At 54.9% G+C, this 20,551-nt stretch overlaps 1 protein-coding gene across 5 annotated transcripts; it reads right to left on the bottom strand.

Moving 5' to 3' along the window:
* Positions 1 to 543: 543 nt before the first annotated feature.
* On the bottom strand, positions 544 to 19,750 carry MYCBPAP (MYCBP associated protein). 5 transcript variants are annotated; one of them, XM_047832653.1, is made up of 19 exons: positions 19,552 to 19,744; positions 13,364 to 13,584; positions 12,732 to 12,891; positions 12,477 to 12,580; positions 10,817 to 11,006; positions 10,393 to 10,508; positions 9,444 to 9,594; positions 8,387 to 8,502; positions 8,187 to 8,302; positions 7,625 to 7,736; positions 6,956 to 7,145; positions 6,288 to 6,475; positions 5,463 to 5,609; positions 4,705 to 5,115; positions 4,199 to 4,320; positions 3,446 to 3,561; positions 2,934 to 3,079; positions 2,584 to 2,754; positions 544 to 714 (listed from the first exon to the last, which is right to left on the bottom strand). In XM_047832653.1, exons 1-19 carry the CDS (start codon positions 19,625 to 19,627, stop codon positions 613 to 615), a joined length of 2,955 nt encoding a protein of 984 aa, XP_047688609.1. In that variant the 5' UTR covers positions 19,628 to 19,744; the 3' UTR covers positions 544 to 612. The 5 variants fall into 5 exon arrangements, with proteins under 5 accessions (XP_047688609.1, XP_047688611.1, XP_047688608.1 ...); XM_047832655.1 differs by having other exon boundaries at positions 13,457 to 13,584; positions 19,552 to 19,742; XM_047832652.1 differs by lacking the exon at positions 544 to 714 and adding an exon at positions 776 to 1,033 and having other exon boundaries at positions 19,552 to 19,745.
* Between the last annotated feature and the right edge of the window lie 801 nt (positions 19,751 to 20,551).

The raw sequence follows: 20,551 nt of genomic DNA on the forward strand, positions 1-20,551 counted from the left end.
CTGAGCAAGGGGGTGGGCATTCAAGTCCAGAGGCTGTTTTTAAGGCAAAAAGTGGCTCAAGGAAACCAGCTGGTCTGACATGAGGAGGGGCAGAGACAGGCTGCCGAGGACACGGGATCTGGTCTCTGGGGTGGGGCGGTGCAGTGAGCATGATCCCCAGGGCCCTTGGACCCAGCTGAAGTGGGAGGATCTCAGGGAGCCAGGCCCCATGGGGTCTAGTTCTCCTGGTCTCACATTGGTCATACTTGGTGATGACACTTGGGAAAGACCTGGCTCCCGGAAGTGTAACCCCAAAAGCCTGGGCCAAGGAAGGTCAGAGGCGGGGTTCATGACAGGTGATGCTGTCCTGTCACCGGACTTGTTCCTTGTCCTGCTACCAACCTGCTCTTCTGCTCAGCACCCCACACATCACCTTCCGGGTGTGTTTCTCCTACCTCCTGTTGGATGGCTCCAGGAACCGGGAGGAGGGGGATCTGGGGCAGGTGGGACATGGGAGACCCGGGTCATGACCTGGCTTCATCAAGATCCGACATTCAAGACACAAAGGCCTAAAAGTTCTTTATTGACTTGTTTGTTAATCAGTTTCCCAGAAGGCACCTTGCACGCGTTGAGTCAGATACAAAGACGCAAAGTCTCCTCGACATTCTTTATGGGTCTGAGCTCGTCAGCCAGGACCATGAGGTCAGTCACTAGGGTGTCCAGCAGCCCGTAGACCTGGAAGAATGGGATGAAACCACAGGCCAGGGTTTGCTCTGTGGGAAGCCCCTACACAAGGGAGCACCTGGCAGGCTACGAGGGACATGTCTACGCCAGGACAGAAGCGGCAGAAGGGGTAAAAACAAACTCGTGGAGCTTCTGTAGAACTGTTGTTTTTGCAGAGAGCTTTATTTTTCGGACCGGCCTGCGGAGGTCATCCTGCACTAGCCCCTTGGACATATGGGGGCCTTAGAGCCTGGGGTGGTTGAAGAGGCAATTCCAAGGAACAGTGGGGCGGTCCAGTTCCACCCTGGCCATCGGGGGTGTAAGATCCTTCCTGTGAGATCACAGATCCACATACCGAAATGTCTCCAGGACCAAGCCCTCCTGTGGGGCCGGACCACATGAGCCTCGGCAAGCTGATTCTTTATTTCAAAGAGCCCTATGATTACTCTCTAAACCCCATCAGCCTTCAGAAATCACAGTGATGTCACCAGTAGCAAATGGAACTTCTGATCAAATGGGATCCGGAGCGTTACCACAATGTATGATGCAATCGCGGCTACCTAGCTGTCCACACCAGAGGAAGACAAAGCACTGCCATTAGACACGGTGACAATCGAATGTGGCTTCGTGGACCTCCGCTCCGAAATAACAAAGAACAGAACACAACACCTGAGTGACTCTCTAAGGACTTACCGCTTAAGAATAGACCATTATGCTCAGGTCACGATCTCCCCGGTTCATGAGACCCAGCCCCGCGTCGGGCTGTGCGTTGACAGCGAGGAGTCTGCCTGGGATTCTCTCTCTCTCTCTCTCTCTCTCTCTCCCCTCCCCCTTTCTCTCTGCCCCTCCCCCACTCGTGCATGTGCCCTCTCTCTCAAAATAAATAAATAAACATTTAAAACCAAGAAGAATTGGGGCGCCTGGGTGGCTCAGTCAGTTAAGCATCTGACTTCAGCTCAGGTCATGAACTCGTGGTTCGTGAGTTCGAGCCCCACATCGGGCTCTGTGCCGACAGGTCAGAGCCCGGAACCTGCTTCGGATTCTGTGTCTCCCTCTCTCTCTCTGCCCCTTCCCTGCTCGTGCTCTGTCTCTCTCTCGCAAGAATAAATAAAACATTAAAAAAAATTATAAAGAAAGAAAGAAAAAGAGCGTATACCATTAGGAAGTCTCTGCAGTGCTTTACAGCCCTCACACTTGCTGAAAATCCACCCTACCTAATGTTCCCCCATCTGCCGTGACGCACCTAACACAGACAGGAAGTGGGGGTGGCAGAAAAGGAGGCGCTTCTGCTCTGTTCCCCTAGTCTGTTTTCCCAACCACGGCCAGGGTGATCTTCTAAAGCCTAAGTCAGACCATATCACTCCTCCGTTCAAAACCCTGGGACTTCTCATTTCACTCAGAAAAACCCCAAGGCCACACAATGGCCTACGAAGCCCCACACGCCCTAAGACTTGCTCCCTCTCGGTGGCCTCTGTGGCCTCTGTCCTCCCGGCCACTCCCTCCCCTGCCTTAACTGCACCCTCTGCCTGGGGCACTCTTCCTGGATGTCCACATGGCCGCCCCTCACCTCCCTTCGGGTCTGTTCCGTGTCGCAGTGAGGCTCACCTGCCCCCTCCCAGGCCTTCCCCACCCCCTGGCCCTGGGTTATCTCTCTCCCACACTGCTGGTCACTGAACACACCCGGTATGCCATTTATGCCCGAGGCCTGTCCCTCACACACCAGGATGCCCTTCACAGGGGCAGCTCTGCTTCCGTCTTCCATCACGGACACGCTAGGCGTTTCTCGCTCGTGGAATAAACAGGATGAATGAGGGAGGGGAGGATGGCACGCAGAGCAGGTGTGAGCGAGGGGAGGGCTGGGCGCGGGGCTCGGGCCCTCACCTCCGTGTGCAGCCTCTCGGTGTATTTCTTCATGACCAGGGGATCTATGGGTTCCTGGGAGGTCATAGTGCTGTCAGGGGCAGGGTCTTCCAAGGAAACCCTGTCCCGACTTGAAGACTTCAGCGGTTTCTTGTCATCCTTTGCCTTGTGCTTCTTGCTGTTTAAACGGTCCTGCGTGGAGAGACGGAGACACGCACAGCCTTCAGGAGCTCCCGGGGGAGGGCCAGGGCTTTCTCAAGAGTAGTTCACTGGGAGGCCCAGGGTCTCGCGCTGGAGTGACCGTCCACCTGCCACAGCCCCTCCGACGCCTCCCCGGCCCCACCTGAGGCCCACACTATGTCCCAGCATGCCTCTTTCCCCGGCAGCTTGGCAGGTTTTCTGTCCTCTTTCTCTCTGATTCCCAGCTGCTTCTTTTCCTGGGCTGCCCCTTTCCGGTCCTCCTTCCCAATCTTCCCGGCAGTCGCTTTCACTTCTGTGACAGGCGGGGACTTGCGATCTAAGGGAGGTGGATGCAAGACGGCGTGACCTGGCCTCGCTGACCCCACAGGCAGGGTCGGGAAAGCCAAGGACCCTGGGCTGTCGGTGCTCCGAGAAGGAGCAGAGCACGTGACCTTGGGCAGCAGGACTGCAGGGCAGGGGTGAGTCATTCAACCTCTCTAGGGCTCCGCCTGTCAAACCAGGGGACTGAGTGAAGGTGGGCACTCGGGTCGCTTCTGGGTCCCAAGTCCTGGCAGCAGATAGAAGGGTAGTGGGGCCCACCCCGCGGATCCACCTGACGGAGTTTCCACCAGAAGGGTGCAAATGGCTGAGGGGCCACTGCCAGGGGGCGGAGGGGTGGGGAGGGGCATGGCTCCAGTCTGACCTTGCTCTTCTGGTAGGTCCAAATAGATGGTCTCCTTCTCAGGCAGGCCCAGCAGAGCCCTCAGCCACAGGGAATGGCCCACCAGGCCATCAATCACATCCCGCCATAGCTGCAAACTAGAGAGCAGGGCATACTGGAGAAAGCCATCACCCCTCGTTTGCCCTTGAATGTGCAGAGGCGTGGGTCCTTCCCTTCCAGGTGCCAAGGGCTACCACGGAGGGGCCATGCCCCGCCTAGCCCAGCAGCCTCACCAGTACCCGTGCAGGTGCTCAGACAGGGATCTGGCTCCCCTCAGGCAGCCACTGGGAAAGAGTGGCCCGGGGCTAGGGGTAGGTCAGTCTAGGCTCCGGCTTGAGACCCTGGCTAGACTTGGGACTGACCCTGTGGGAGCAGGGTAGCTTTTGCGAGGTTCCCTGAGGGCCCCACTGAAGGCGCTCATGCATAACCAAGCAAGTTCCAAGCAAGAAGGGAGGCTTTTCATGGATTCTGCCCTTCTCGCTGTCCTCCGGTGTCTCCTCGGCCCATTCCTCTGCTGGTTGAGAAGGAACCAGGAGAGGGGGCGGGAAAGAGAGAGCAGCTGCTTCCTCCGCTCTGGAGAGCAGCCGGTTCCCCCGAGAGGCTGCCGCGGCAGGTGCCAGAGTGTGGAGGGTCTGCAGCACCTTTTTTGCGACCTAGGACTGTGCGCGCCCAGAACCACAGGCCGTCAGACGCCCCATCGGGGAGCCCGGGCCAGCTCTGCCGGGGGGCACCTACCACATCTGGTGCAGCAAGTCAGATTGCAGGGGCCTCGGTTCCTGGCACAGCTCCAGGGCTGCTTTGTTGAGCCCGATGAGGGCGTCCTCCCTCTGGCTCTCCTCAGGGAGTGCCATCACTGCCTGGCAGGGTTGTAGGGAGCATGAGCAGTCATTCTGCCCGGGACACCAAGGGTCCCCATGTCCCCTAGCGATGGGCCTCGTGCAGTGAGGACAGAGAGCCGTATGGGGGTGCGGCCAAGGAGGGGGGACCTCCCCCAGAAATATGTACCCGTGGTCCCCTTCTCCAACGGGTGCCTGGGTCGGAGAAGGCACCCCTCCTATCCTGTGGTGGCCTAGGCGCCCGAGACAAAAAGAGATGACCCAAGAGACTGCTTTCTCCGGGCCTTCACAAGAGTTTGTTTCTTCGCCCAAGGGCGCAAAGGGGACAACTGGGGCCCTCCCTCGGTGCGCTGGCACCTCTACCAGGGCCGCCCTCCTACCAACCCCTCAGGGTCAGGTGAGCACCTTTCCGAAATCCTCCAAACAGAGGTTCCATTCAGGTGGAGAAAGGCCATCCAGCTCCCAGGGGCTCTTGGTGCTCCCCAGGTCTGGGCTCTCCTCCACCAGGATCTCCTCCATAATGCTCTTCCGCTGAGAACTCTGGGCCCCCGCTCCAGGCTTCTGGGACCCTAAAGCGTCTCGGGAGTCCCTGAAGGCCTCACTCTCCTGCCGGGGCACTTGGGATTCCGAGACTGGGCTCTTAGAGTGTACCGAGGGCTCCACGTTCACGGAGGCCTTCTCCAAGTAGGCAGCCCGGGCCCTGGGGCTGTGGCGCTCCTCCTCACTGGGCCTGGCCTCCTCGGCCTTGGGGGGCAGGGTGAGGTACTGGCGCCACAGCCTGTGCAGGTTTTGCACCACTTGGTGCTGGTAATGCAGCTGCAGCAAAGGCAAGGGAAGACACGCGTTGGGGAGGCTAGGCCGTGGGGCACCCAGAGTCCCAGCCGGCCCGTTCCCTCGAGGGCACTGGTGGGGGGCTGCAGGGAGGAAGCCAGCAGGGGCCGCGGTGGCCAGAGTGGCCCCTCGCATCCCCTTCAAGCTGTTCTCGCATTCGCGATCCCAAGTTAAGATCGCGTTTGAATGAAGGAGTTCCCGAAGCTCTGTTCCCGACCCAGCATCCACTTCCTTGCTAAGTTATCTTGGGCAAATTACGTAACCCGCCCTGGGCCTCAGTTTCCTCACCGGAAAGCGAGGATGTAACTAGTACCCCCGTCACAGGCCTGCACCTGAGGATTTCTGTGGCGGAACAAGTCCTCCTCAGTGAGATAGGCGTCCACGGGGGACGGCGCACGCTCTGGGGTCAGGATCCCACTCAGCAGCTCCTGCAGCACGCTGTCTACAATGGTGACCGCTTCGTGGGCAGCCAGCTTGTCCTGGGGAAGGGAAGGTGGCACACGATGGCGGCTCAGCCTTTCAAAACCCCCGCTGCATCCCTGAGGGGAGCCGGAGCCCTCAGGACTTTGTGCCTTCCCAGGGGCTGAGCTCTCTCTACCGTCCGTCTCTCTCACACGTACATACACTCCCGTTTCCGGACTCAAAACCCCCTCGGTATCTCCAAACATCCATGTTCCCTACAACTGGCTGAAAGCCTGTAGGAGGGGAGCCAGTCCGAGAGAAGTTGCTCTCTCATGGGGCCAGAAGGTCACACAGTCAGCATTTCTCCCAGATTAGGAAGGAGGGCGAGGGGCGGGGGCCACATGGTTTGGGTGCACCGCGGGCGGAGCCTCAGCTAAAGTAGTTGGCTTATGTTTGGGGGCCACAATAGGAAAAAAAAAAAAAAAGCCCAGCTTTCTATAGAATGCCCGAAGGCACAGCACCAGGGGCCAGCTCTGGAACTGACTGGGGGCCGGGGCCGGCGGACTCCCAGTGCCCACCTCTCCCAACAAACACTCCCCAGGTCTTTGTTGGCAAAAACAGCGGCCTGTTGGTGAGAAATTCACCTCTTGGGCTGGAGGAAATAAGATCCCCGCAGGCAGTGCCAGGAAGAAAAGCAGAGGAAACTATCTGGTGTCCAGGGGGAGGTGGGGGGAGGGGGCAAGATCCTGGGTTACCTTCAGTAACTTCCTCTCTTCCCTGAAAACATCCTGGGTCAGGGAGACTGCGCGGAGGTTGACCTGCAGGAGAGCACCTCCTAATAAGGCGGGGTGGGTTCCAAACTCCCAACATTCCCTGAAGATGCCAGCATTCAGAGACTTGAAGAAGAAGGTAAAGGTTTTCGTTTCTCCAGGCAGAATCACACCTGCCAGGGACAGAGACGGAGGTTTTCACCACATGGGAGCTAGCTGAGCCCCAAGCCTGCACAATATTCACTGAGCCCTAAGCCCATGCATACAGTTAACTGGGCCCCTGGCCAGGGTGGTGACCAGAACCGAGGGGTTTCCTGGGAAGTGGGACTTTTGACTTCCTGCGCAAAAACTGGCAAAGTCCCAGGCAAACGGGGATGAGGTGTGTGGGGTGGGGGTTCATCCTAGCCTCAGGCCTGAGCATATGGGTAACTGAACCGCTAGAAAGCTTCTGCTCCCTGGTGAGCCAGACTCTCTGTGTTCTCGAGTTCGGCTGTTCCCCCAACAGACATGCACAGTTAGGAGAGGACACAATTCACAGAAGAAATGGACGAGAGGAGGCAGAGGAGAGGGGTTCAAAACTTGCAGGCACTTCAGCTACACTTTGGCTCCTCGCAGACCACAGACAGGAGCCCGGGAGTAGGGCAGCTGGGTACCTTCTCGATTGTTAAAGTAAAACCGCTCCATCCTGTTTCTCTTCAGGTCTTGGAAAGAGTCCAGCTGAGACCGCCTCCGCCAGTTGTACCAAATGGCCACGGTGCCATTATTGACCACGGTCAGTTCCGAAGAGGTCTTCTCCCTTTCTAGAGTTTCGAAGGTCAAGCGAACAGCGATGCCAACATGCTTCTGGGGAAGGAGAAAGGTCTTTGAGGGAGGTTCTGGGCCAGGGTGACCGATTCATCCTTGATTGCCAGGGGCGTTTTTGGGTTTGGCCCTCCGGGGCCTGGCTGCTCTCAGGGTGCTATCACTGTACCCCGACAACGGCTGTCTCTGAGGCTGCCGTCCACGGCAAGAAGGGAAGATAAAACAGATTTTGTATCTGATGGACAATTCTGCTCCTTTAGAACCTTCTGGAAGCCATACCTGTTTGAGAAGTTTCACTTATTTACATGCTTGGGGGGCTAGGTACGAGCTGGGTGGCTTGCCACAGTCTCTTTTCAGTCTTGTGATTTCCTTCTAGCTTAAGTTAGCCTTGCTGTTACCATTTTCAGACCTGCTGAATGCCTGACTAGATAAAAATGCAAATAGGTGACTATCCAGGCTCCTTGTGACTGCGCCTGAGGGAGGCCCTTCCCGCAGGTAGGTGAGGGTGAAGGCAGTTTTACCTTGTCTTCTGGGTTACGGCCTCTGATCCAGCAGGCTGGCTTCCCACAGAACAGCAGAGAAGGGCCAAGAACAGGCATGGGGACATCGTCAGGGTAACTGGCCAATGAGTCTCTGGAAGAAAACCCGAGGACTTCCTTTCCCTGAGGCTACCACGGTCTGGCCATGTGCAGCCCACAGAAATGGCTGCCAGGCCTAAAGAGGGGCCCGGCTCTACCCTCTGATGGAGGGCTCCGCTCGGGCTCAGCTCTGTCCTGCTCTGTTCCTGCAGGTGGGCGCTTCTTGGACACAGAGACTCTTCACGCACAGCCATCTGGCGTGCACGGCATTTCACAGCATTTCCATGGCTGGAAAATCCCCATTAGGGGCTGGTTGCTGGAAGGGGGCAGACGGTCACAGAAAAGCTGGTGCAGGTGTTGGAAGGGGCCCATTGAGAGGCCGGGACGGAGGCCGCCAGATTTCAGAGCGGGGAGTCCTCCCTTTATACTGTGGGTGCGGGGTGGGGGTGGGGGGGAGGGAGGCCGCTCTTTCCAACCTCTCTGCCTAGGGCCCAGCCCGACTCACGAGGGCCCTGTGTCTTCAGAGGAACTTTCCTGGCTCCTATCGAATACTGGATAGTCTTCCACGGTAACGGTCGAGAAAGGCTGCCCTCTGCCCACCACCTCCAGGCCATCGATATCCTCAGGGAGACCAAGAAAGGGAAGATTAGCTGACTGAAGACAGGCCCAACGTTAAGGGGTTTCCCGGCACCGAGGGGCACTGACCTGCTGGCTGAAGTCCAGCTCTGCCATGACGCTCTGCAGCTCCTTGCGTCGGTAGATCAGGAACAGACTCCGATCCCAGGTGTAGCGGTACCAAGCATCCTTCTGGGCCGGCAGTCCTAGAGCAGCAGGGTCCAGGGACCCTCAGCACGGTCTGCTGTGGGGGCCTCTTCTCCACCCGCCGTCGGGGCTCTGAGAGCACCCAGCCCGGCACCACTTCCGGGAAAGGGGAAAATACACCTTCCCTGTGCAGCTGGACTCTGGTCCGCCTGCCTGCCCCATACCTACCGCCTCCGCAACGCTGCTCAGGGCTCCCACAAAATCAGCTTGCGAAGCTGCCAACCTTTGGGTTTATAACAGCAACAGCGGCTCCATTTGACCGTGTTAACAACCCGCCAAAGCCTCTCACATACGCGCCCTGTCTCATTTAACACTCTCTTGTCCCACGGTACTTTACAGATGGGGAAACGGAGGACCAGGGAGGTTAAGTAACTCACTGGAGCTCACAAACCCAACACAGCTGGGGTCTGAACCCAGGCAGCCCAGCAGCCTCTAAAGCAGTGCAGCTGCACAGAAATATCACGCAAACCGCACATGCAAGCCGCCAATGTAATTTCAAAGTTCCTAGATGCCACGCTGAAAAAGGCGAAAACAGGTGAAATTAGCCTTAGTAACCTAGTTTAACCCAGCAGATCAAAGATAGTATCAGTTCAGTAAGTAATCAATATAGACATGATTCGTAAAAATATACTTAATGGCTTGTATTTTATGCGAGTAGGAATCTTCGAAACCCAGCGTGTAGTTGAGACTTACAGCACTTGAGTTCACACTAGCCACGTCCCAGGTGCTCGATGGATGACCCCAGTGGCCACGGTGGCCGCGTAGACAGAGCAGCCCCACAGCTCACGCTCCAGCTCGCCTCCCCATTGCTGTCTTACTGCCGGGGGGACTGGACCTCCAAGGGTTACGGGCCCCCATCCCAGGCCGTTCTCACTCCACAGTCATGCTGTCCCCCGTCCCAGGCCCGTCCCAAGCTGCTGGTTTCCCGCCCACCCCTCACCTGTCTCTGCCCGGATGCAGTGGGGCTTCCTGACATGAGTGATCGGTTCCAGGAGGCCACGCTGAGCTTTGGTCTTTGTCATTACCAGACCCGTCATTTCATCTCCCAAGTATTCCAGTCGACTCCAGAACCCACTGGTCTCCTCACAGCTCTGGCAAGGAAGGACACATGGGTCAGATCACCCGGACACTTTGGAGAGAGGCTGGCAGAGGTGGGGGGGTCCGGGTGGACAAGACTGCCCCACAGACTTCAGATGCTCCCTCTGGGGGATTTGCTGCTGCCCTGGGAGCAGGAAAGAAGCACCCGTTTTGAGGGGCGCCTGGGTGGCTCAGTCGGTTAAGCGGCCGACTTTGTCTCAGGTCGCGATCTCGTGGTCCGTGAGTTCGAGCCCCGCGTCGGGCTCTGTGCTGACGGCTCGGAGCCTGGAGCCTGTTTCAGATTCTGTGTCTCCCTCTCTCTCTGCCCCTCCCCTGTTCATGCTCTGTCTCTCTCTGTCTCAAAAATAAGTAAACGTTAAAAAAAAAAAAAAAAAAAGAAGCACCCGTTTTGTTCTTAGGATGCCCTGCTTCAGCCCCACACGGATAGTGTGGGCCAAGACCGGCCACCGCACTGACAAACCAGAACATAGTGTGGTGCCCTGGGTCATCTGAAAGCCGGAGCCTCAGCTTTTAGGAGACAACACGGAGACTGTTCTAGTAACTCAGTACCCGTGATATCTTTCTCCTCAGGCTGACTACCACTGACCACCACAGGCTGAGTAACTTAGCTCGCCAGGCCCCCAGTGCCCGATAACAGGACCCATAATAGGATTTAGCAAAGGCCTGGAGGGCTTAACAATGCCTTTCGAAGGAGCAGATTTTTTTTTTTTTTTTTTTGCCCCCAACTGTGCAACCTGAGGCAGCCATCCCCGGGTCCGGGCCCCCTCCGCCCAGAGCACTTGGCGACTCACCTTCCCATCATGCTGTGTCGGAAGCGCTCGGTCAATGAGCTCCCGCTCCTCCTGGATCTGCCTGTAGGCCTCCCCAGTGTGCATAAGCAGCTCGCCCACCGGCTTCTTGAGGCGTTCTAGAGGGAGCGAGCCAAGAATGCAGCCCGCCATCGAGTCAGGACGAACAGGGGCCCTAGCACTGCTCACGGGTCAGTCCCACCGCCGGGCTGATCTCAGGACCCGCTAACGGCAATAAACACTGGGGAGTGGATGGCACAAATGCGACCAGCCTGAACCCAGGCTCCGGCAGGTGGAGCGACAGAAAAACCCAGCACTGGAGCCTCGGTGGTTGATGAGTGGTTGATGAGTGGTTGATGAGTGGTTGATGAGTGGTTGATGAGTGGTTGATGAGGCCCTGTCCGGGAGCCCTGTCCGCTTTGCTCACCACTCAGGGCTTCCTGCTGCTGCTTCCGCAAGGCTAGGTTGCGCCGCCAGTTTTTGAGAAAGTTGTGCTGAGGAGGGGGGGCCCAGGGATGCGCCTTCTCCTTCTCTTCTTTTGGGGCTTTCTGCTTTGGCTCCTCTTTAGCTGAGATGAGGGTCACCAGACAGGGCGGGGTGTGTATGAGCTCAGCCAGCTAAAAAGTACACCGAGAGGGGCACTTGGGTGGCTCGGTCGGTCAAGCGTCCAACTCTTTGATTTCAGCTCAGGAAGTAATCTCACGGTTGTGAGATCGAGCCCCGAGTCGGGCTCGCGCTGGGTGTGGAGCCTGCTTAAGACTCTCTCTCTCTCTGTCTCTCTCTCTCTCTCTTGCCATTTGCAGCGACGTGGATGGAGCTAGAGTGTGTTATGCTGGGAGAAATGGGTCAGTCAGAGAAAGACAAATACCACGGGATTTCACTCATATGTGCAGCTCAGGAAGCAGAACAGATGAACATATAGGAGGGGGGAGAAAAAAAAAAAGAGAGGGAAACAAACCATGAGAGACTCTTCCAGACAGAGAACAAACTGAGGGTCGATGGAGGGAGGTGGGTGGGGGATGGGCTAGATGGGGGATGGGTACGAAGGAGGGCCCCGGTTGTGATGAGAATTGGGTGTTGCATGTAAGTGATGAACCACTGAATTCTACTCCTGAAACCAGTATTGTACTGTATGTTAACTAACTAGAATTTAAATAAAATTTTGGAGAAAAAACAAAAAGATTCTCCCTCTCCCTCTGCCCTTTCGCCCTCCTCTAAACAAACCAACGAACAAACAAGTAAATGAAAAGTACACGGTGAGCATGTGGATCCTGGTGAGGAGGAGCTGAGCCGGGGCTGAGCAGAGACTTCTTTAGGCCTAACCTCCTGCAGTCCCCCCACGCTGCTCAGAGTCCCTCCTCTCCTGGACCCCAAGTAGTGAGTGACAGAACCAGGGGGCCTTGGAAGCCCCTGTCAGTTCCCTCTCTTCCAGAGGGGAACCTTTGCTCTAAGCCTGTGGCCGACAACTCTCAGTGTATCTGTCCTCACAACTGATGCTGATTGGCACCAGCACCTGCAGGGTGACAAGACACATTTTGATATGACCCCAGGCCCCTTAGCACCAGACCAATCGGAGATGTTTTGCCTGGAACCGGGGAAGCAAAGGAACTGAGAGAGGGTGAAGCACCTCACGACGGGAAAGTCAGACAGACGTGTGGCCCTCTTCATGTGGCCCTGGGAGCTGCGGGAAGCCACCTTCCTCCACCCTGTGGACCAGAGAGGAGAGCAGGCCAGACCTTGGAGAAGGGAAAACGAAGCCGGCGCACAGAGGAGTGGAGGGCAGCGAAGGAGTGTGAGCCCTGAGCCCGGATGCCTCTCGGGGTTCAGGCTAACTGGGGCTGGACACACTGGCTTTGGGGTTCCTGGAGGCACCTCTGTATCCTTATAGTGAATTCCTGGCTTCAGCTGAACTAGCTTCAGGTGGCTTCACGGTTTCCAGGGGGAGGGTCACTATCACTTCAGATTCCCCGGGGCCCCGAGACTGAACTGCCTCTCTGGGACCCCAGTCCTGCTTGACTGTGCCAGGTGGTTAAGACCGAGATGACTTCAGCGACTTCTCTCATCCCAGCGGCTCTGTACAAACAAACCTGTATGTTTCCTCGAGCAACTGCAATTCTCTTAAAGTCCTGGAGACTCCCCAAGATGTGGTGAGGCAGAATCTGGTCACAGCCATGGAAGCTGTCACCCGGACCTGGGGGGGAAAGGGGAGGGGACAGAGTAGGTCCTGTAAACGATTCCAGATTCGAGGGGTTACTTTCTGATGGCGACTCGGCTTTCTCTCAAGGCCGCTCCACGAATTCAGAGACCAGTGAGGCCAAGGCCAAGGCCAAGGCTGGGCATACCAGAGTAGTCCAAGGGCTTCGTGGCTGCATCTGGAGTAGCAGGATATGCTACTAAGTGGCAGACCTTCCTCTTATGATCCTTGGGTTTGAGTTTACGGATGATAAACTTCTGGGTGACGACAGGTCTATCTTGTGTCTCAATAAAGCGAGGAATGTGTTGCTAAAAAAAACAAAAAACAAAAGAGGAGAATCCCACTTGAGATCAGGAGGAGGAAATAACACCACCCGTCTCCTCTGTCCTAATTCTTGGTGGGATTCCTGAAGGCTGACAAATCTGTTTCTCCAGTTCTGTCCATATGTTCTGTCGAGGAAATGCCTATGCAACAGACTTACGACTTAGCAATGTCCTGGAGGGGAAAAAAAAAATAACATCTAATGCCTCCAGACAGTTCAGGTGAGAGGTGGTTGACTCTTCCAGGTAAAGCGTGGGGTTAGGGTTTAGCAGCTTTATCCACCTCTGTAACATGTTTCTCAAACTCACTTTTCCCTTCTGTGAAATGGGGATTATAGACACTTGCCTCCATGGGAAGCAAGACACCTCAACATCTCATTTCCCGGGGGTTCTATGTAAATCTCAGAAACGTTAAAACAAACAACATAGTAAATTCCTTTAGATGCAAAGGTGAGGGCACCTGGGTGGCTGAGTTGGTTAAGTGTCCGACTCTGGATTTCGGCTCAGGTCGTGATCTCACGGTTCGTGAGTTCGAGCCCCAAGTTGGGTTTACCTTCTTCAAGTCTTCCTTTTTAATGGCTAAGGCCAGGATGTCACCCCCTTGTAGGACACTGCTAACAGGTTCAGGTTCTTCCTGAACGGGGGGTGTGAGCTGCTCAGGTACCTTCGCCCGCTTCCTTTCTGAAGAGAAGCAGAAAAGTACAAGTGCTGAAATAGACATATATTTCTAATATATAATACAGATTATACCACAGCTATGTAACATATTCTAATATATAGTATCTCTCTACATATATCAGATTTCATGGCGAGAGGCAGAGCTCAACACCTGCACAGACAGCAGAGGCTGCCAAGGTGGCTCGAGTTCTCTCCTGAAGGTCCCCCTACCCGTTCCCCCCTGGCCTGTTACAGTGAGACTGAGACTTCTGAAGTTGAGACCAGAAGATACCCCATTCCGGGCTGTGCTACTTATAAGCTGTAAAACCTTGGGTACGTACATCGCTTGCCCTCTCCTGGTCTCCTTCCTTTTTGTAAAAAGAGAAAGCTGGACTAAATCAGTGGTTCCTGAACATTAGTCAGATGCCTGCCCGAGGATCTTCTGGAGAGATTTACAAACACAGCTTCCTGGCTGCTGCATGGAGCCGGCGCTAAGGGAAACCGTTATTTTTTTAAAAACTCCCTAGGTGGTTCCGATGCACGCAAGTTTGGTACAAGTGGACTAGATGCTTTCTCAGCCTCCCCCCATTGCTGGCATTGATGCATTGTTCTAGGGGAAGGCGTCAGGTTTCCTTCTTTTTTTTTTTTTTAAACGTTATTTATTTTATATTTAGAGAGAGAGAAACAGTGCTCGTGTGCGAGCGGGGTAGGGGCAGAGAGACAGGGAGAGAATCTCAAGCAGGCTCTACACTGTCAGTGCAGAGCCTGATGCGGGGCTTGATCCCATGAACTGTGAGATCATGACCTGAGCTGAATGCTTAACTGACTAAGTCACCCAGGTACCCCAGCATCAGGTTTCTTAGGACACTGTCTAAAATGCAGATGCTCTGGGGGAAACAGATCATTCCCCTCTGAGCGTATATTGCATATTCTTTCATTTAATAAATACTTTTAGCCAGGCATCTTCTAGCTAGGCACTGTGCTAGGCTCTGGGGATATAAGGCAGAGTCCTGGGCCTCAAAGAGCACAAGCCCATGGGAGACAAGGCTGCCAAACAGCGTCATTGAACTGGGGTTACTATGGAAGCATCCAGGGGGACCCCAGCCCAGTGTGCAGGGAGGCCGGGGACGGCTTCGGGGGGAGGTGATGTTTAAACTGAGAGCTAAAGATGACAGAAGTTACACATGGGAAAGGCACTGGGGGACAGGCATTGCAAAGGGAAGAGGCCTAGAGGCAACAGAACAGTGTATGCATGGGGAACTCAGAGCACATTTTTTAAATAGCTGGAGTTCATGAGGGCGGGGTGGGGGTGGCTGGTAGGAAGACCTTAGTGAGCTATGGAAAGGACTTCGGTCTTTACCCCGTGGGCCACAACATAGCAAGGGAGGGCTTAGGGGGTGTAAGGGTGAGGACAGGACTAGTTAGGAGTCTACTGCAGGAATGAAGGGAAAAGTGGCTCATGGGACTGGGGAAAGTGGAGAAATCTGAGCCGATTTCCCTCAGGTGCCTGACCCTGAGATCTCACGGGACAGAGTGAATCCTTCTCCAGTGAGGACGCACTCCCTGCCTTCCTCCCACAGAGGTATTAACGGGTTTCAAATGCATTTTGCTTCTCTGGCTTGGGTCCTCCTGTCTGCTGCCCCCTGGTTTAGAAAGGTTCGACCCAAGGCCCGAGGCTGACATGCGAAATACCATAAGAAAGCCTAAGTCCTGTCTTTAAGGACTTTAAAAAGAAAACCTGGATTTGTCCGCTGCTATGCAGAGTAATTTTCGAGGGGCAATGTCACTAAAAAAACATCAAGGCAGGTATTCGGATTATCAAAATCAAGTGTTTTTAGGAAATGCCCACATAGTGGCCAAAAATCCCAAATCAGAATCATTCCAATAGAACTCTAAATCCAGCCTATCGTTCAGTCCGTCTCCTCAGCAACCGGTTCAGCAGAAACCCAGGTGTATCTGTCAGTTGAACCACATGGCGCTGTGCGCGCGCACACACACACACACACACACACACACACACACAGGGCTGAACAGCTCCACCCTGAGTTCTGGTCCCCTCCGCCATCACGTATGAAAATGCAGCCTTCGGTTTTAACTTCCACTTCTTCTCTCCCTTCTTTACAAAGGCACCAAAGGTGATGGCAGACCAAGAGAGAACTGGTAACAGCTGAAGGTCTGCCTTTATAAACATTTTGGAATTTGGGGTGCCTGGCTGGCTCAGTCGGAGGAACATGTGACTCCTGATCTTGGGGCCATGAGTTTGAGCCCCACATTGGGTGTAGAGGTTACTTAAACAAACAAAGACTTTAAATAAATATTTTGGAATTATTCCTATTTTCCAGGACATTTGCTTCCTCTGTCTGTCACCTTGGCTGACTCTAACACCTTCCCAAAGGATTAAACATCTCCCGATGTGTGCTTTTTACTGGGGCGTGTATAATTACCATGTGTAAATTTATTTTAATTTTTTTTAAAAAAATTTTAATGTTTATTTATTTTTGAAAGACAAAGCATGATGGGGGAGGAGCAGAGAGAGGGAGAGGGAGACATCCTCTCCTAAGCAGGAGGATCTTAAGCAGGCTTCAGGCTCCCAGCACAGAGCCCGATGCGGGGCTCGAACTCATGAACCATGAGATCATGACCTGAGCCAAAGTCGGACGCTTAACCAAATGAGCCACCCAGGGACCCCTGACTAAGTGTAAATTTACAAACCTTCAACGTTGCTGAAGACTTCTGAAATAGTGAAACTCTGGTCTGAGGTCTTTCTGACGTTCTCTTGGGTACAGTTCAATACAAGCCCTGTTACTGCATACAGTCAGTGAGTAGCGTGTTCTAGTTAATAAAGTATTTATCAAAATGACATATACACAGAGGATATTGACCAAGCAACTTCTTTGCGCTATAAACTACAGAGAAAATGGTATAAAAGGTTGAGATACGGCTCCTCGGGGCGCCTGGGTGGCTCAGTTGGTTAAGCGTCCGACTTCAGCCAGGTCACGATCTCGCGGTCCGTGAGTTCGAGCCCCGCATCGGGCTCTGTGCTGACAGCTCAGAGCCTGGAGCCTGTTTCGGATTCTGTGTCTCCCTCTCTCTCTGACCCTCCCCTGTTTATGCTCTGTCTCTCTCTGTCTCAAAAATAAATAAACGTTAAAAAAAATTTTTTTTTAAAAGATACGGCTCCTCTTGAGAAACCGAAGACTAGAGCTGACACACACACCAGCATAACATAAGGGCCTAAGTTAGTGGCACAGACAATGCGTTTGGTTACTTGTCCAAGAAGGAACGGATGGATGTGGCTCATACAGTTTAGGGCTGTAAAGAAAGGTTCGGAAGAGAAGCTGCGGGGGTCATAGGCAGCTCCCCAGGCTAAGTCAGGCCTTGAAGGAGAGGAAGCCTTTGCCCAGACAGAGCAGCAAACAGAGCTGTTCCCGGTAAAGTCACAGAACGAAGATGGAACGTGGCTTCCGCAAGGCGTGGCGACACAGAATGCGTGTTGGGGAGGTGGGGGTGTTGGAGATGAGAGAAAAACCAGGGCATGACAGCTTTGCAAAGGAAGGCTGAAGCATTGGTCTTCCTGCTGGAAGGAAGCAGGTTTGGTCCAGGAGGGTGAGTTGGTGAAAGCTGCGTTTCAAAGTGATACATCCAGTGCAGGTAAGTCAGGTGGCTGGGGGGGAGAGCGGGGGGGCGGGGGGTGTATCTCGAAACCCACGCTGAATGCGGCTTCTGGTGAGCCCCACAACCAGCATTTTCCCTCGATCTTGGCAGCTGCGAGGGGTCAAAGACCAGCCCGGGGCAGTAAAGTGACACATCTCTTTGGGAGCCAGGCCAGGCAGCTGGAAGCAAGGTGCTCAGGTCAGGTGGGAGTGGGGGAAAGGAGAAGCCATGGAGGGGGAAGAAACCCGGCCTCGATGTTTTGGTTTCTTGTTTTATCTAAATGTTACTCTTTTTCAGTGTTGATTAAGGCCCTTGGGAAATTCTGACTTTGGGGTTGCTCTGGAGGAACCAAGGGAGAGGCTGTCCCTACCAGGCCTGAGCTTTAATTGATCAGGGAGGGGCATCTGGTACTGCTGGGAGTGCTCCTGGTTTCTTAACAAGAGCAGGGAGAAACTTGGGAGTCCAAAAGGACTCACATCTCTTAACAGGTTTCGTCACAATATTTGCTTGCCTTTTTCCTTATAATTCAGAGACCTTGGAAAAACACAGCATGAGATTACGTGTGTTGATTAGCTATATTGCTCTGAAAGGGTGGGGGGGGGGGGGACAAAAGCATTGTCCTACTACACTGACGTCCCCTGAGATACTTAGAGGGGAAAAAGGAATATTGCATGCTAAACTAAACACTCCGCTTTGTTTCCTCCTCGCCCTGGTGCATGTTCTCAACTCGAGGGCTATTTAACAAACTAAATTTCCCCTTCTTAAAAATAAATACGCAGTGATAAATCTTTCCTTGATTTGTTTACAGCAGAAAGTTCAAATCTGATAAGATGCAGAAAGCAGGAGGCAGTAGCTAGGAAAGCCCTTGACTGCCCTTGGGAAAGGGGCCAGTTATTTTGCTCTCTTCTCTCTCCATCGTTAAGAACTATATCATGAAACAACATCTCAATCCTGCCTACATCTGACTTTTATACCATGAAGAGGGATTAAAGCCAGCCATACTTACTTAGCAGGCCTCCCAGGGGCCCCTGCTGACCTGCAGACCTGCCCTTCCTCTCACACGGTCACTACTACCTGAGGCTGGCTCTGGGTCTCCCCAAGGCCTGCAAGAGCATGCCCAGACTTTCTGACCTAGCAAGGTGTGGCCCCTGCCTCCCTGTGCAGCCCTCTCTGGCTCCTTTCCCATTCCTCCACACTCACCACCTCTGCCCTGGCCACCAATGTCATCTACATTCTCAGTTCCATGCTTCAGCGGATGCTGTTCCTTGCTCCCTAGACCTGGAGAAGCAAACTGCCTTTTGGGGGGCTGTGGAGTGTCAGCCACAGATGTCACCTGCTTCAGAAAACCTTCCCCCCAAATTCTAGCATCTAAGACCTAGGTCAGGGGCTCTGAGCCCCCTTAACTGCTAGGGATCTGTATATCACAGCATTGATATTCATCTAGTTCCTCCTCCGGCAGTTCACTAGATTCTGAGTTTCTTGTGGGCTGGGATCACACAGTTAATACTGACACCATTGTCGTCCAGCACGGTGCCCACACACAGCAGGCCCCCAGTAAATGGAAACAGCAAAAAATGATGGAAGCGGGGGTGGGTTGCAAATGGGAACACGTCCAGGGGGTCAGTCTGCTGTCACACACCCTGGGACTCTCTCACCTGCAACCAGAGGGTAGCTGAGGAGGCCAGGAAGCAGTCATGCCTGCGACTGTCTCCAGGTTACACAAATGGGACACGTGTCATCCAGCCAGAAAGGGTATATATGTGGTGGAAAGACACGGGAGGCAGAACCGGCCAGGTTAGGCATTTCTCCTGCGTTTTTCCAGCAGGCCTCTTAGGGGAACACCCTCCAAAGAATCCCCCCAGTTGTTGGTTTCACGGCCCCAACATGTTTCTTGTATTCTTTCCTGAATTTCTTTTCCCAAGGACTCCTGTTCCCCGCCTTTCTGAAACTCTTTCCTGACTCTTCTGCACCTCGTCCAGTGGAGGGCTCCTGCCTTCAGAGTCCCACCCTAAGATTTGGCTAGAGGTAGAAGTCTCCTATGCCTTCCTGCCCAATGCCATCTCCCCAACAACTGATCCCTGGGGCCTCTGGCAGTCCCCTACTTCCTAATCCCCATCCCCAAGACCCTGTGCACTGGGCCTCCTCCCTTTCGGGGGTCGCTGCCTTGTACATCATCCCTGAGGTATGGGGTACGCCTTGTTCCGTACCCCATTCCCCCATGATCTTTACCTCCATCCTGGTGTCACCCCCGTCCTCCAGGCCCCGTGTCGTGAATCCCATCCAAGAACCCCAGCCCCTGTCGGGTTCTCCTGAGCTCCCAAGGCAGCCAGCGCCAACCTTTAATGAGTTCTGCGGCCTCCAAGAATCTGCTTGCGGGTATTCTCAAGCGGGACTCCTTCTTTACTGACTTCATGGTGTGGCCCGGGCTGTGAGCGTGGCCCTGCGCCGCGGGGACCTGGGATAACGAGGCTATGCGGCTCCCCCCCCCCGCGACCCCGCGCGCGAGCGCGCCGCCTGCCAGCGGCCGCCAACGCGTCCATAGCAACCAGCGCCCCGCGCGGGGGCGCGCACCCACCGATCAACTTGGGCGGAGACTGCTTGGCAGCCACTTTTTTCATCTGGCCACGCCTACGCGCCCGCCGCGGGCCGCTCCTCCCGCGCGCGGACCCCGAGAACTGCGCCGGCCGGGGGTGTGACGTCACAGGGGCGCCGGCGAGCGCCGTGACGTCAGCGGCCAGCGGGGGCGGGGCTGGGGGGGGCAGGTGAGAGAGGGGGATGCGCCCCGCCTGCGGCTGCCTCGGCTCCAGGGCCTTCCTTCGGTGCCTCCGGATGACTACTTTCACGCCCTGCCGAAGCCCCCCTGCGTGGCTTCCCGTGGGTTTCGGGGACCTGGTGGCCCCTGCCTGCCCCCTACGCGCGCGCCTGTGACCTCCCCCACCCGCGCTTGCGACAGGCCCTCCATCGCTTCCCAAACAATCCAGGCTTTTACCCCGACTTGGGCCCTTCTCGTACTGCTGGTTTCAGTCCTTGGAGATGCTGCCCTTAACCGCCCAATCTAAAGTAGCCCCTCTGCGGTCCCAACGTTACGATTGCACCCGGGCTCCTTTTTTTCCTAGAGCCTGAACGCATTTGCAAATTATTCTGTTCGTTTAGGGGGTTGCCTGTTGGGAAGTTCGCTGTGAGAATGTAAATTCCGGAGGAGCATGGAAGGCCTGTCACTGGTCCCCACCCCAGCCCAGGTAGCACATAAGTAGTCACTCAAACTGTGTGTGGAAGAATGAAAGGGCTTTAGAGCCAGACCACCGGCTTGCTAGCTTTGTGTTCTTGGACCAGTGCC

Source organism: Prionailurus viverrinus, chromosome E1 (assembly GCF_022837055.1).
Source record: "Prionailurus viverrinus isolate Anna chromosome E1, UM_Priviv_1.0, whole genome shotgun sequence".
NCBI classification, from domain to species: Eukaryota; Metazoa; Chordata; class Mammalia; order Carnivora; family Felidae; genus Prionailurus; species Prionailurus viverrinus.

Coding starts and splice junctions, on each gene's coding strand:
- MYCBPAP (XM_047832652.1), bottom strand. CDS start 19,627: ATGAAGTCAGTAAAGAAGGAGTCCCGCTTGAGAATACCCGCAAGCAGA. Junction 9,595..10,392: donor CGACACAGCATGATGGGAAG/GTGAGTCGCCAA, acceptor CTTCCTTGCCAG/AGCTGTGAGGAGACCAGTGG. Junction 7,737..8,186: donor TCTGAAGACACAGGGCCCTC/GTGAGTCGGGCT, acceptor GTTTTCTTCCAG/AGACTCATTGGCCAGTTACC.